The sequence below is a fragment of the Atta colombica genome, unplaced genomic scaffold (assembly GCF_001594045.1).
Source record: "Atta colombica isolate Treedump-2 unplaced genomic scaffold, Acol1.0 scaffold100, whole genome shotgun sequence".
Taxonomy (NCBI): domain Eukaryota; kingdom Metazoa; phylum Arthropoda; class Insecta; order Hymenoptera; family Formicidae; genus Atta; species Atta colombica.
Window position 1 is genome coordinate 1083351 of NW_017259185.1, and position 11665 is coordinate 1095015.

An 11665-nucleotide genomic window follows, 5' to 3' on the forward strand; every position below is an offset into this window, starting at 1 on the left:
CTGTTTAGCTTAAGTAAACGTGCATTTTGTGAGAAAGATATTAATAGTTCTTACATTTTTTAATGTACACTTTGCGTTCACAAAACAAACGTATATGAAATGGAAGAGACACGCGACGATAGATCTTGCGATTCTTTTAAGTTCCTACGTTGAGTCTTCGGCGAATTGCTTTTAACAGTCTGTTCTTTTAGCTAAACTATTTGCATTGTTCATCTTTTTTCTTTTTTTTCTTTTTTTTTTCTTTAATGTGAAAAGAGAAAAGATAAAATGAACCATATTTAGCTAAAAAGAACAGACCTAAGTAGGACGAGAATAGGAACGGCCCACACTCGCTGTTGATCCTGATTCTCGAAGAATTTTATTACGTGATCTGTATCGGGCAGGGCTTCGTGCTGATTGCTATAAATTGCATGCGTTTTAGGGTACTAGGAACGTATGACAATATAAATCGCATCGCGTTATTGGAGCGATTCGTATGACCCGCGAAACAACAATGTGCGTCTGCTGAAAGCATACGTCAAGTCGAGAAGAACAGCACTTCTTTGGATTTGCTCTACGGGATTTACTGAAATTATGGAAACTTGTCATCCTGGCTTGATTCGGCATTTAGTTGTAAAAAGTTGTATGTGTAACAATAACGGTATAAGAAAAATGTGATGCCCGTCTTCAAAATGTCTTCTATACTGTTTCAAAAAAATTAGTACGTGAAATTAATCTATGGATGTATAGTTGCATCATTTTGTGTTAAAAAAAATCGCAAGAGGATTGATCGAACAGATACTTATCTTAATTAAGGATTTTGACTTTTTAACGATTTTGACAAATTTGACGCATCGCAAACTGAACAGATATTTCATCGCCATTTAATGATATTTTGTTAATTAATATATAATCGTACCAATTCAACACTGTGGGCTGTTTCAAGATGAATATATATGTGAATAAAAAGCGATGTAAATTTTCGTCCGCCGACAGTTGGTAGTCACGACATATCAGCGTATTTGTTAAGAAAAAAATTTGTTAGGTTGAAATGTTCACTTGTCAGGAGAGAGGCTCTCAAGAAGTGTACAAAAAAAAGGAAGGAACCTTCTTAGATCCTTCTTGAAAATGAATGTCAATAGTTTAGTGTGCAGGCTGGATTGTATTTTTTATTTTTCTGTAAAAACATTTCGATTGAACGCACGAGTTTACTCAGAAAAAAAATAAAACACTTTTTTTGTACATCTATTTTTTGTCTCTTTATTTAATCAGTTCGTAGCGTAATTGTATGCTTTTGATAACTATTTAAAGCTTGGATAATAACTTAAATTTTTGGTAAAAATGTTATAGATAATAACGCCCCAAAACTGCCACAGTTTATTTTATAAATAATTTTATATCTTTTTATATAACTTGCAAGAAATTGTCTTTTCATATTATACATGAGCGAAATGTACAATGTCAATTCTATTTTATAGCTACTAAAAAAAGAATTTTATTTATCTACCGTTTGTATGTGGTACAAAATCTTCAACTCGTCTGAAATAATGTCTGGCGCTCCGGACATTAAATCTCGTCCTTCCATCGTTTTTGGGAAAGCTATGACGTTCTTTATACTTTTTTCGTTACAAAGTACGCAGATGAAACGATCCAGTCCTTGAATAAGAAATAATGTTTTGTCTTATTTTAATTCACAGATGTAAATTTATCATGTGAAAATGTAATACCTATAGCTATTCCACCATGAGGTGGAGCTCCGTATGTCAATGCCTCGAGCATGTGCGACAATTTTGTTTCGTCTATGTTTAACATTCCCAATATTTGCTTCTGTAAATTCGCATCGTGGATTCGAATGGAACCTCCCGCTATTTCCGATCCATTCATTACTAAATCGTAATGTAAGCCTCTCACCTATAGAAAAAAAATATGTAAAAAATGTGACAAGATTAATTAATTGGCTTGAGTCTTATTGACCTTTAAAGGGTCAGTTGTAAGATATTCCATGTCCTCTGGATGAGGTTGCGTAAATGGATGATGCGACGATTCCAATGTTTCTTCGAATGTGAATAATGGAAAGTCCGTAATCCATACAAGTTCAGCCTCGGACGAACGTATTTGTTCGCCTTTGGCTTCTAGTATATTTGTAAATTCAGTACGTAGCTTTCCTAAGAGTTTCAACTAAAATATACAATAAGTATTATAATTGCAGGTGGAGAGAAAAAATTATTAAAGGAGAAAAAAAAGAATTATCTTAGACTTTATACTCACTGCATCCATTCGATGTCCAATTGCTAGCAATACTGCATCCCCTTCCTGTAGCTTGCAGTACTGTGATACATCTTTCGTTACAATTCCTGATTTCAGTTTTAGTTTATCTAACTGTGTCTTCCATGAATTACTTTCAATTTTTAATTGAACTAGCTTTGTAGCAAAATAATTGCTACGAATCTTAGAAAGTTCATCTCGAATAGATTTTGTTAAGTACTTCTACAATATAAAAATTACATTAACATTGGAATACAAATCAAAATAAGTTAAAATAAACACCTACTGCTTTCTTTGGAAAAACTAAAGCATACACCTTTTGTTCATCTTTCAGCTTCATAGTTTCCTTTAATCCTGGAAGATCAAACATATGTGTGAGGTCTTGTATCTGGAAAGCAATTTTGTATTGAAATAATACTATATGTTTATTTCGTGAGATAAAAAAAGAAAAGATATACATTAGTTTCCTTACTTGATATGATATTCTTAAGTCCGGTTTGTCAGTACCATACAACTCCATTGCATCTTTATATGTTATAAGCTTAAAAGGCATTTTTATGGAACCCAATTCTTCTGGCCATGAATATATTAATAAGTTTTCGATTAAACTCATCACTCCGTCCCGGTCAACAAACGACATTTCAATGTCTAGCTATAATATAACTGATGATATAACATTGATGATATAACTGTGTAGCTGATAATAAAATGTATTACTTATATATAAACGCAATGTATAATTACTTGTGTAAACTCTGGCTGTCTATCATGCCTAACAGTTTCATCTCGATAACATCGAGCGATTTGAAAGTATCTATCGAGCCCACCTACCATGAGAAGCTGCTTGAATTGTTGAGGACTTTGTACTAATGAGTAGAAGTTACCTGGTTGTCTCGTGGGCACTACAAATTCTTGTGCACCCTGAATATAAAAAAATTAATGTGTTTTGATTATTTAATTTTGATTGCATAATAAATCAATTTTATATATTTGACACAGTTTTATAGTAAACTAGATATTAACAAGGCGTACCCCTGGTGTACTTTTAAATAACGTTGGCGTCTCAATGTCCACAAAACTGCATTCATGAATCAAGAATTCTCTCATTCTCATTATGAGGGAGGAACGCATTCTTAAATTCTTTTGCAGTTCAGGGTATCTCAATGATAGATATCTGTATTTCATTTGCTGACTCTCTTTTGCTTTACTGTACTCTCTAATGAACACCGGGGGATTCTGTGATGCTGCATTTAGAACCTCCAGAGACTCAACATATATCTCTATATCGCCTGTTTTCATTTTCTTATTTTGCTGATTTTCAGGTCTTGGTACCACTTTGCCTATTGTGCTTAAGACACTTTCAAAAGACAAGTTCTGTATAGTTGCTATCAAATCCTTTCTCTGAAATCATTAGAAACTTTTCAATATTTTATATGATAGTTACCAAATATCACTATATAATAGCTGTATCTACATACATCTTCAGGTATAAGTAACTGCGTTGATCCATAAGAATCTCGTAATGTTATAAATTTCTTCATTCTCTGGAATTCCAGCCAACCACTTAATTTCACTTCCTCTCCGACATTCTTTAATGTCAGCTCACCACATGTGTGTGTCCTCTGGACATATCTATTGACTGGTGATACCGGTTCCTTCGTCAATGGCATTGATTTGTTACTAACTAAATTGTGTACACAAGAAATTGAAATAGCAGATTGAGCCTTTAACAGAAACTAAAATAATATACATTAAATTTCAAGTAAATCTAGATTGCTTCAGGTTATGATACCGTAATAAAAATTATTATGTAAAATATTTAGAAACTTACATTTACTTTAGGTAAATTACTTATCAATGGCCGTATGTGATATCTTGTCACAATGACATTTGTGCGGCTAAACACAATTCTACTGCCGGCAAACATTTTGTATTGTTATATTGTTGTATTACTGAAGTTTCTTCTTAAAAATTTTTCAACCTTTTAGTGTATTTTGTTTCATATGCAGTCATTCACAAAATAATTATTGTTCTTGTATTCTTCTTATCTATTGTTTACAAATTTTTAGAAATTTGCTATATTTTTATATAACAAATATATAAAATAATTACTATAGGTAATTATTTAGTTTAGTCTTCCTTGGAGTCAATGAAATTAGACTCGTTAGATGCATTTTTGTACAAATGTGACTGAAAAAAGCATCTGCCTTGCAAATTGAGATATTATATAAATATAGTTATTTTAAATATCACACAATATATAATAATTATCTTCTAACAATTATAGATAACATTGTATTTTGGACACATACATTGACTGATCATCTGATTTTGCTAAAATCTGACGAAATCTTTATAATTATCAAAACATCTTTGTTAGATATTCAAAAGATCGTTACATACCGATTACAACTTTTTCACTTTGATTATTCATGCGAATAATCTCGAATATCATTATTTGTAAATTCACGCACGTATTATGGAACACTATATTTACAACATGACATCAATGGACGGTTTTTCTCTCTTTGCCGGATCTGATCGTTCACGTGTAACTGTAGTGGCGAACTTATGTTGACATTTTTTTTTTACAAATAAGTACGACGCAAAAATACATTTGCGATAGGATCGGTTATGTATTTTAACGTGAGAGGATAATTAAAATAGAAGGTTAGTCAAACTTGACGAATTCTAATTTACGAAAAATTACGTGGCTCCCTAATCTAATTTTCTTAACCTATAAATGTCGATATTCAACTTATCCTTAATGAATTTTTGATAAAATACAACTGATGTAAATCTACAGTGAATGTAAATTCATACAGAAGATTTTTATAAAAAAAAGCTTTATTTGTAAAAAATAAAATCAATTAGCAATTTATTAACAATAACATTGTCCTAAACAAAGAGCTTTGCAAAACTGACAATGTTTATAATCTTAGAAGCTATAATAAATTTCTTTATATGAATACTTTTTATGCGTTCAAGTAATGCAATTTTTCATTTTTGCTTTGTAAAAATGAAAAATATTTTTTTAAAGATATCTCCTTTATATAAATTTTTGCACTCACTGTATCTGAAAAGAAAAGCATTTATCTGATGTATCGCTCGAATACAATCTGATTGCTTTCAGTAACAAGGATGGCGATGTCAATTTTTAATAAAAATGACTCTGTACTGCTAGTAGGAGAAGGGAACTTCTCATTCTCTGCAGCATTGTCGCGACAAAATTTGAACATAGAACTTATTGCTACATGCTACGAATTTGGTACCAATCAAGAAGCTGCAGAAAGAAATGTAGATTATCTTCGAAGCAATGGTCAGTAAATTAGAGACAAATATTATTCACAATGCCGACAATCGAATTAGCCAATCAATTATAAAGAAAGAAAGAAACCTATGCTTTTCTTTTCAGACATCTGTGTATTATTTGATGTGGATGCTACAAAGTTAAGGGAATGTCCCTCATTAAAGTCGCGACAGTTCGACAAAATCATATTTAACTTTCCCCATGCTGGTGGTAAAATGAAAATAGAAAGAAATAGGGACTTACTGAAAGACTTTTTTGTGTCGTCCGAAAGTATGATAAAAGAAAATGGTCAAATATTAGTAACACTATGCAATGGTCAAGGTGGAACGCCTATGGATGAACCTAGAAGACGTTGGGATGATTCCTGGAAAATTGTAGAAATGGCTGCACATGGAAATTTTATATTAACAAGAATAGAACCATTTTTGTGGCAATCTTTTCGGGATTATATTGTAACGGGCTATCGCAGTTTAGATAAGCAATTTCACACGGCAGGCTCATTAACACATTTTTTCACGAAGGGCAAGCTACCTATGATGCACAATATCGCACCTAATAATAAGATACACACTTTTAAATACACTGTGGATAATATTACATGGAAAAATATGATAAAAAATATCCAAGATAAATTAGATATTAAATGTATTCATCCATGTAGTTTTATATTTGATTTAACTTTGTCTACTGATCGAAATTTTAATACAGCTAATTTTTATCAGTCGCTGTATAATTATGCAGGATCTATTATTGATAATGTAGATTTGATTAATTGTTATCATTCTCCTGTTGATGAAAAAATAAAGAGGACATATAGGATAAATTACAAATCAAATTATATGCCATTATATAGGAGAAGAGTTATAGAATTACATCAAAATGTAATCGCAAATTTTGTAGAAGATAAATTTAAAGTTACCGTCTCAAGATGAACACGTAACTAGAATTATTTTGTGTATTCTGTTAAGAAATAAATCTGGATTTTATTAAAACGGTATATATTGATTTATCTCATTATTGATATTAAGCTATCCCTTTTAGATGCATCATTTTCGTCATTTGAAAAGTATCGTCGCGTGTAGCATAATTCAAAGACAAAGTTGTGAAACCGTATTGAAAGAGAACAGAATCAGGAGCGAAGTTTCAAGTAGGCTTAGAACATTATTTGCTACCGTATGCATTCATAAACAGGAATCCATAGCTAAACCTTTACGCAGTACAAAACCCAAATCGAAGAATGACACCCTGCAATATTTTGTCGATATAAGATCGGTAAGAATTATTTCATTACATTATTTCGCGAAACATTACCAGTTCTTAATTGTATGATCATTTTTCGTTAGGTGAAAACAATCGGGGGAAAGGGTGGCGATGGGCAGATATCGTTCTTACGATTGTGGGTCAATGATCGAGCTGGTCCGGATGGTGGTGACGGCGGGCACGGTGGTCATGTAATATTTGAAGTAAGATTATTATGACTAAAGCAAATCACATGAGAAATATAATCAATAAAACATAAAATTTATGCGATTACAATACTAGATGCTTTTCAGCAAGAAACACAGATTATCCAATGAATCATTACATTCTTGTTTGTCAATGTCAAATAAAGATGAAATGATCCATTGTATTATACGGATCGGCTTGCGTTAAATGGAAAGCACTCACTGTGTCATTTGTGTCTCTTGCTGGAAAACATCCATTTATGTTACATTTATGTATAACATATTAATACCAGTTTGTACAGAATACAAATGTACAGTTTTATTATGCAGACAACATCAAATATAAAGGATCTTAGACATATAGATTCAGTGATCAGAGCTGAGGATGGAGAAAAAGGTTACAGCAAGGATTGTTTCGGTAAAAATGCAGAACACAATGTGGTACAAGTGCCCGTTGGCACGATCGTGCGCGATGTAGAGGGTAAAATATTAGCCGACTTGAGCAAAGAAGGAATGATGTTTATTGCCGCGAGAGGAGGTGCCGGCGGCCATGGAAATGCCTTTTTCAAGTCGGACACTCAACAGACTCCTGAAATATGCGAATACGGCGCAATCGGGGAAAATTTGCAATATGTATTGGAAATAAGGAGTATGGCCCATATTGGATTGGTAAGTATTCTTTCAGTTATCGCTAAATTGATTTTATTATTAGCATTTAAAAACATTAATGTTCAAAAATATATATTTACTTGTATAAATACTTTAAAAATTTTTATTGTATAAAACATTTAAGAATGAAATTTATATTTGTGTTATGTTTATCAAATTTTTAGATCGGTTTACCAAATGCTGGTAAAAGTACACTTTTAAGAGCGATATCTAGAGCTAGACCAAAAATAGCGGCCTACCCCTTTACTACTTTAAAACCTCATATAGGCATAATTCAGTACGATGATTATGAACAAGTTACAGGTAATTTTTATAATATTTTATAATATTTGTATCATATAGTATAGAAATAGCGCGAATTTTCTTGCGCATTTAATCTACTTTCGTAATTTGTTTTAGTTGCCGATATGCCCGGTCTCATAGAAGATTCACATAAAAATAGAGGGCTTGGCATAACTTTTCTCAAGCACGTGGAACGTTGCGCCGCTTTAGTATTTATTTTAGACGTAACACAGAATAAACCATGGGAAATTCTGCAAACTTTAAAGTACGAAATTAGTCAGTTTAATGAAAGACTGAATGACAGGCCCCACATTATTGTAGCAAATAAAATTGATTTGCCAGATGCTGAGGTGAGCGATTAAAATTTTAAATTCTTTGAGTTTATTAGTTTCATTATTATTTCAATATATTTATGTATTATTAATTTAAGTGTCAAGAGTAATTAAAAAAGATCTTGAAGTTGATAATTTTTATAATGTAACTTGTATTTCAGGTTAATTTACAGTTACTCAGAGAACGTATAAATTTACCAATAATTCCTATCTCTGCCAAAGTAGGAACTAACATTTCTACTTTATTGAAAGAGATTAGAATATTGTACGATAATCTTAAAGTTACTACATCAGAAGAAGATACTGAACTTTCGATGTAACTTTTACATAATAAATTCGATAAAAACGTATATAAAAAAAAAACTGAATGTATCGCAATACATCATATAACTTAACATCATATAGCTTCCGTACAAAATGAAAAATTCTTTACCACACATTTCACTTGCGGCTGATTCAGGATTGTCGAAAACCACCTAGTTATATTCGAATAATGTCCTCTGTAATGTGGATCAAACATATATTCGTATAAAGGCAGCAAGGCAGTAAAAAGGGATATATCCGCAAGAGTGATCCTTTCGCCTATCAAGTACGTCCTTGTATGCATTATGTCATCTAATTTTCTCAGAGCACAAAGAAGATCCGCTTTCGAAATTTTTATATTTATTTTCGCATCTTCTGATACAGAAACAAGTGAAGGGAGTACCCAGCCATAAACCATTGGTAAGATGTGATTTTGTACGTAACTCATCCATTGCAGAACTTGACTGCATGCAAATAAATCGTCATCACGCCGTAGCTGCGAATTTGATAAAAAGAATGCAATGGCATTGCTATCGTGTAACGTAATATTTGCTGTTTCTAACATTATATCACTAGAATGTATTCTATTATCAATTTGCTTAATAGTCAAACATTTGCCGCTATATTGTGCGATTATTTGTGCTAAATAGCATTTAATATTTCCAATGTTTCCATAAAGTACTAATTTTAATGAAGATTCCGTGTTAAGTAATTGAAAAGTTTCTGAAATTTTATGAGTATTATTAGTAGTAATCTTGTCTGAAAGCAGACATAATTGCTGATAAATTAATCTAAATATACATAAATTAATAAATCAATAATCTACTAAATTAATATATCTAGTAAACTCATAAACTGTTATATTTCGTTTTCAAGTTTTCAACTGAGTTAGCATAATGCTACAGTAAAATTACAGTATCGAATTACAGTAATGTTTTTGTACTTACTTGCAATTCCAAGTTTTTGATCGGCAAACTCATTGGCTTTGCTTACTATTTCATTCAAACATACTATGTTTGAACCAGAAGCTTGTGCAGATTCGGATTTCCCACCTCCTTTGCCTTGCATCAAAGACGTAATTGCCTGAATCCATTCATTTGCCTTCAACCCTTTGGATACTGCAGACTGTGAATGAGTTCATTCTATCAGTATGACTGATCAGTTTTTACTTTTACTTTATTTTTATCTTACTTTAGGAACAGAACTGAGAGCGAATATTTTCTTGACATCATGATCTATGCTTATAAGCAAAGCACTAGTTTCTGGCGATATAGCCCTGATTTTCTTTAATGCTTGATCTAAAGCTTTCGTATTACTGTAGGCTTCCAGCACCTCGACTAAAACTTGACATCCAACTTTAGACTCTATTATAGACTGAGCAGTCTGTATAACCGTGGTAGCAACAGTTGCCTTTGCTGCCCGTTCCTTATCATCAAGAGATTTCTTTAAGTTTTTTAACGTATTGCGCATATGATCCTGTTATAACAAAACAATTATTACTGTAATAATTTATCAATTCTCTGAAATCAATATATTTTATTAAATATAATTGCCTTCCAATATGCAGGAATAAGGGCATGAGATATCTCCTCTGTTAATTCTACTATCTCTCTCACATATTCCTTAGAGTTCATTTCAGACTTATCATCTTCAATCGTTGCTTGAAATTGAGATAACTGTCGTTGTAATAGCATCCCTGTTCTTAAGGCTTTTGCTGCTTCCGGCCCAGTAAGCGCTACTATGCGTCTGATACCTTTAGCGATAGCATCTTCACTAATTATTGTAAAATTACCTATGTGGCTAGTGTAATGCAAATGCCTATGGAACAAATCGTTCGTAAATTTAAAGAAACAAGTAAGGTTTGATCTGTTTTTTTTTTTTTTAATTGAACTTCTTGTTTTTCTCTCGAATATATAGAAATATAGAGAAAAAAAAAGGAATGGTGCAAGAAGTGCAAAGAACAAACCTAAAATGTATGCTTTAAACGATACTTACGTTCCCCCACAAAATTCTACGCTGGTTTCAAGAGCAGCTGTACTCAAAGGATCCTTTTCTAAGTTTTCAACTGGTATGCCTACACTAACAACACGTACCGGATCAGGATATGTCTCTTCGAACATTGCACGCAAACCCTGAATAGTTTTTGCTATAGCTAAGTTACTTTCTTTAGCATAAATTTTCTCGTTTTCCGTTATCATGTTATTGGCTAACTGTTCCGTATCTTGTAACTGACCTCCCGTCATTGGTCCTATTGAGAAAATTTGACAGTAATAGTTAATTGTGATCTAGTTTTTAATTCGAGACTGTACCTTTGTTCGTAAAATCAAATCGAAGTCTATCAGGTGCAACTAATGATCCTTTCTGATCGGCTTTTGTTCCCAAGATCTTTCTAAGTGCATAATTCAAAACGTGCGTGGCACTGTGATTAGCCATCACAAACCGTCTACGTTCTGTATCTACATTCGTATGAACTTTATCTCTTTTTCTTAATGTACCTTCGCCCACAGTACCAATGTGTAAAACATAACCAGCTCTGATTTGAACGTTTTTTATACGAATCTCTGTAGTCTTTTAAAGCAATATTCTATAAACAATCTTGTTCTTCGTTGCACGAAATTAAAATGAAAATTAAATTTTATACCTCATCATTGACTTTCACTAAAAATCCTTCATCGTATATTTGTCCTCCTTGTTCTGCATAAAAATTCGTTCTGTCCAATAAAATTCCAACTTCTTCGCCGGAAGATACTTCATCGACGAAAGTTTTGGCGCGTCTTAGTGCGATTACAGTGCCAGTACATGGTGCAAATTCATACTCTTTATATTTAATCTCTGCTGTTACTTTATAATCATATTTAGGAGAATCATCCGTAGGTTTAATGCCTTGCTTTTGCAATTCAGTGATGGCATGGACATCCAAATTAATTTGATCATCTACACCACCAGCTTTATTTTGAGAAATTAACTGTACAGTTGAAAAAAATATTTATGAAGAATATTAAAGTAAAAAAAAGTATTTTAGCACTAAATTAATATATAATAATACAGATTAATTATTATATATTGAAATATACATATAT

General features: G+C 32.2%; 3 protein-coding genes across 4 annotated transcripts in view; 1 reads left to right on the plus strand and 2 right to left on the minus strand.

Moving 5' to 3' along the window:
- Positions 1–1474: 1474 nt before the first annotated feature.
- Positions 1475–4185, minus strand: LOC108685482 (aspartate--tRNA ligase, mitochondrial). The gene is made up of 10 exons (XM_018190286.1): positions 4076–4185; positions 3723–3980; positions 3277–3645; positions 2989–3165; positions 2717–2896; positions 2531–2632; positions 2248–2466; positions 1954–2157; positions 1707–1890; positions 1475–1635 (listed from the first exon to the last, which is right to left on the minus strand). Exons 1-10 carry the CDS (start codon positions 4169–4171, stop codon positions 1475–1477), a joined length of 1950 nt encoding a protein of 649 aa, XP_018045775.1. The 5' UTR covers positions 4172–4185.
- Positions 4186–4766: 581 nt separating this feature from the next.
- On the plus strand, positions 4767–8607 carry LOC108685316 (mitochondrial ribosome-associated GTPase 2). Of its 2 annotated transcripts, none has more exons than XM_018190049.1 (7): positions 4767–4914; positions 6596–6826; positions 6898–7017; positions 7330–7668; positions 7833–7971; positions 8068–8300; positions 8444–8607. In XM_018190049.1, the coding sequence occupies exons 2-7, from the start codon at positions 6596–6598 to the stop codon at positions 8600–8602; spliced, it is 1221 nt and encodes a 406-aa protein (XP_018045538.1). In that variant the 5' UTR covers positions 4767–4914; the 3' UTR covers positions 8603–8607. The 2 variants fall into 2 exon arrangements, with proteins under 2 accessions (XP_018045538.1, XP_018045546.1); XM_018190057.1 differs by lacking the exon at positions 4767–4914 and adding an exon at positions 6468–6490.
- Positions 8418–11665, minus strand: part of LOC108684585 (alanine--tRNA ligase, cytoplasmic) — a 6181-nt gene continuing 2933 nt past the window's right edge. The window contains exons 9-15 of the mRNA XM_018188982.1: positions 11227–11550; positions 10895–11153; positions 10581–10833; positions 10139–10403; positions 9777–10061; positions 9533–9710; positions 8418–9308 (exon numbers count right to left, since the gene is read on the minus strand). Of these exons, the coding sequence (XP_018044471.1) occupies positions 8680–9308; positions 9533–9710; positions 9777–10061; positions 10139–10403; positions 10581–10833; positions 10895–11153; positions 11227–11550 (2193 nt within the window). The 3' untranslated portion in view covers positions 8418–8679. The remainder of the gene's footprint in view (positions 9309–9532; positions 9711–9776; positions 10062–10138; positions 10404–10580; positions 10834–10894; positions 11154–11226; positions 11551–11665) is intronic.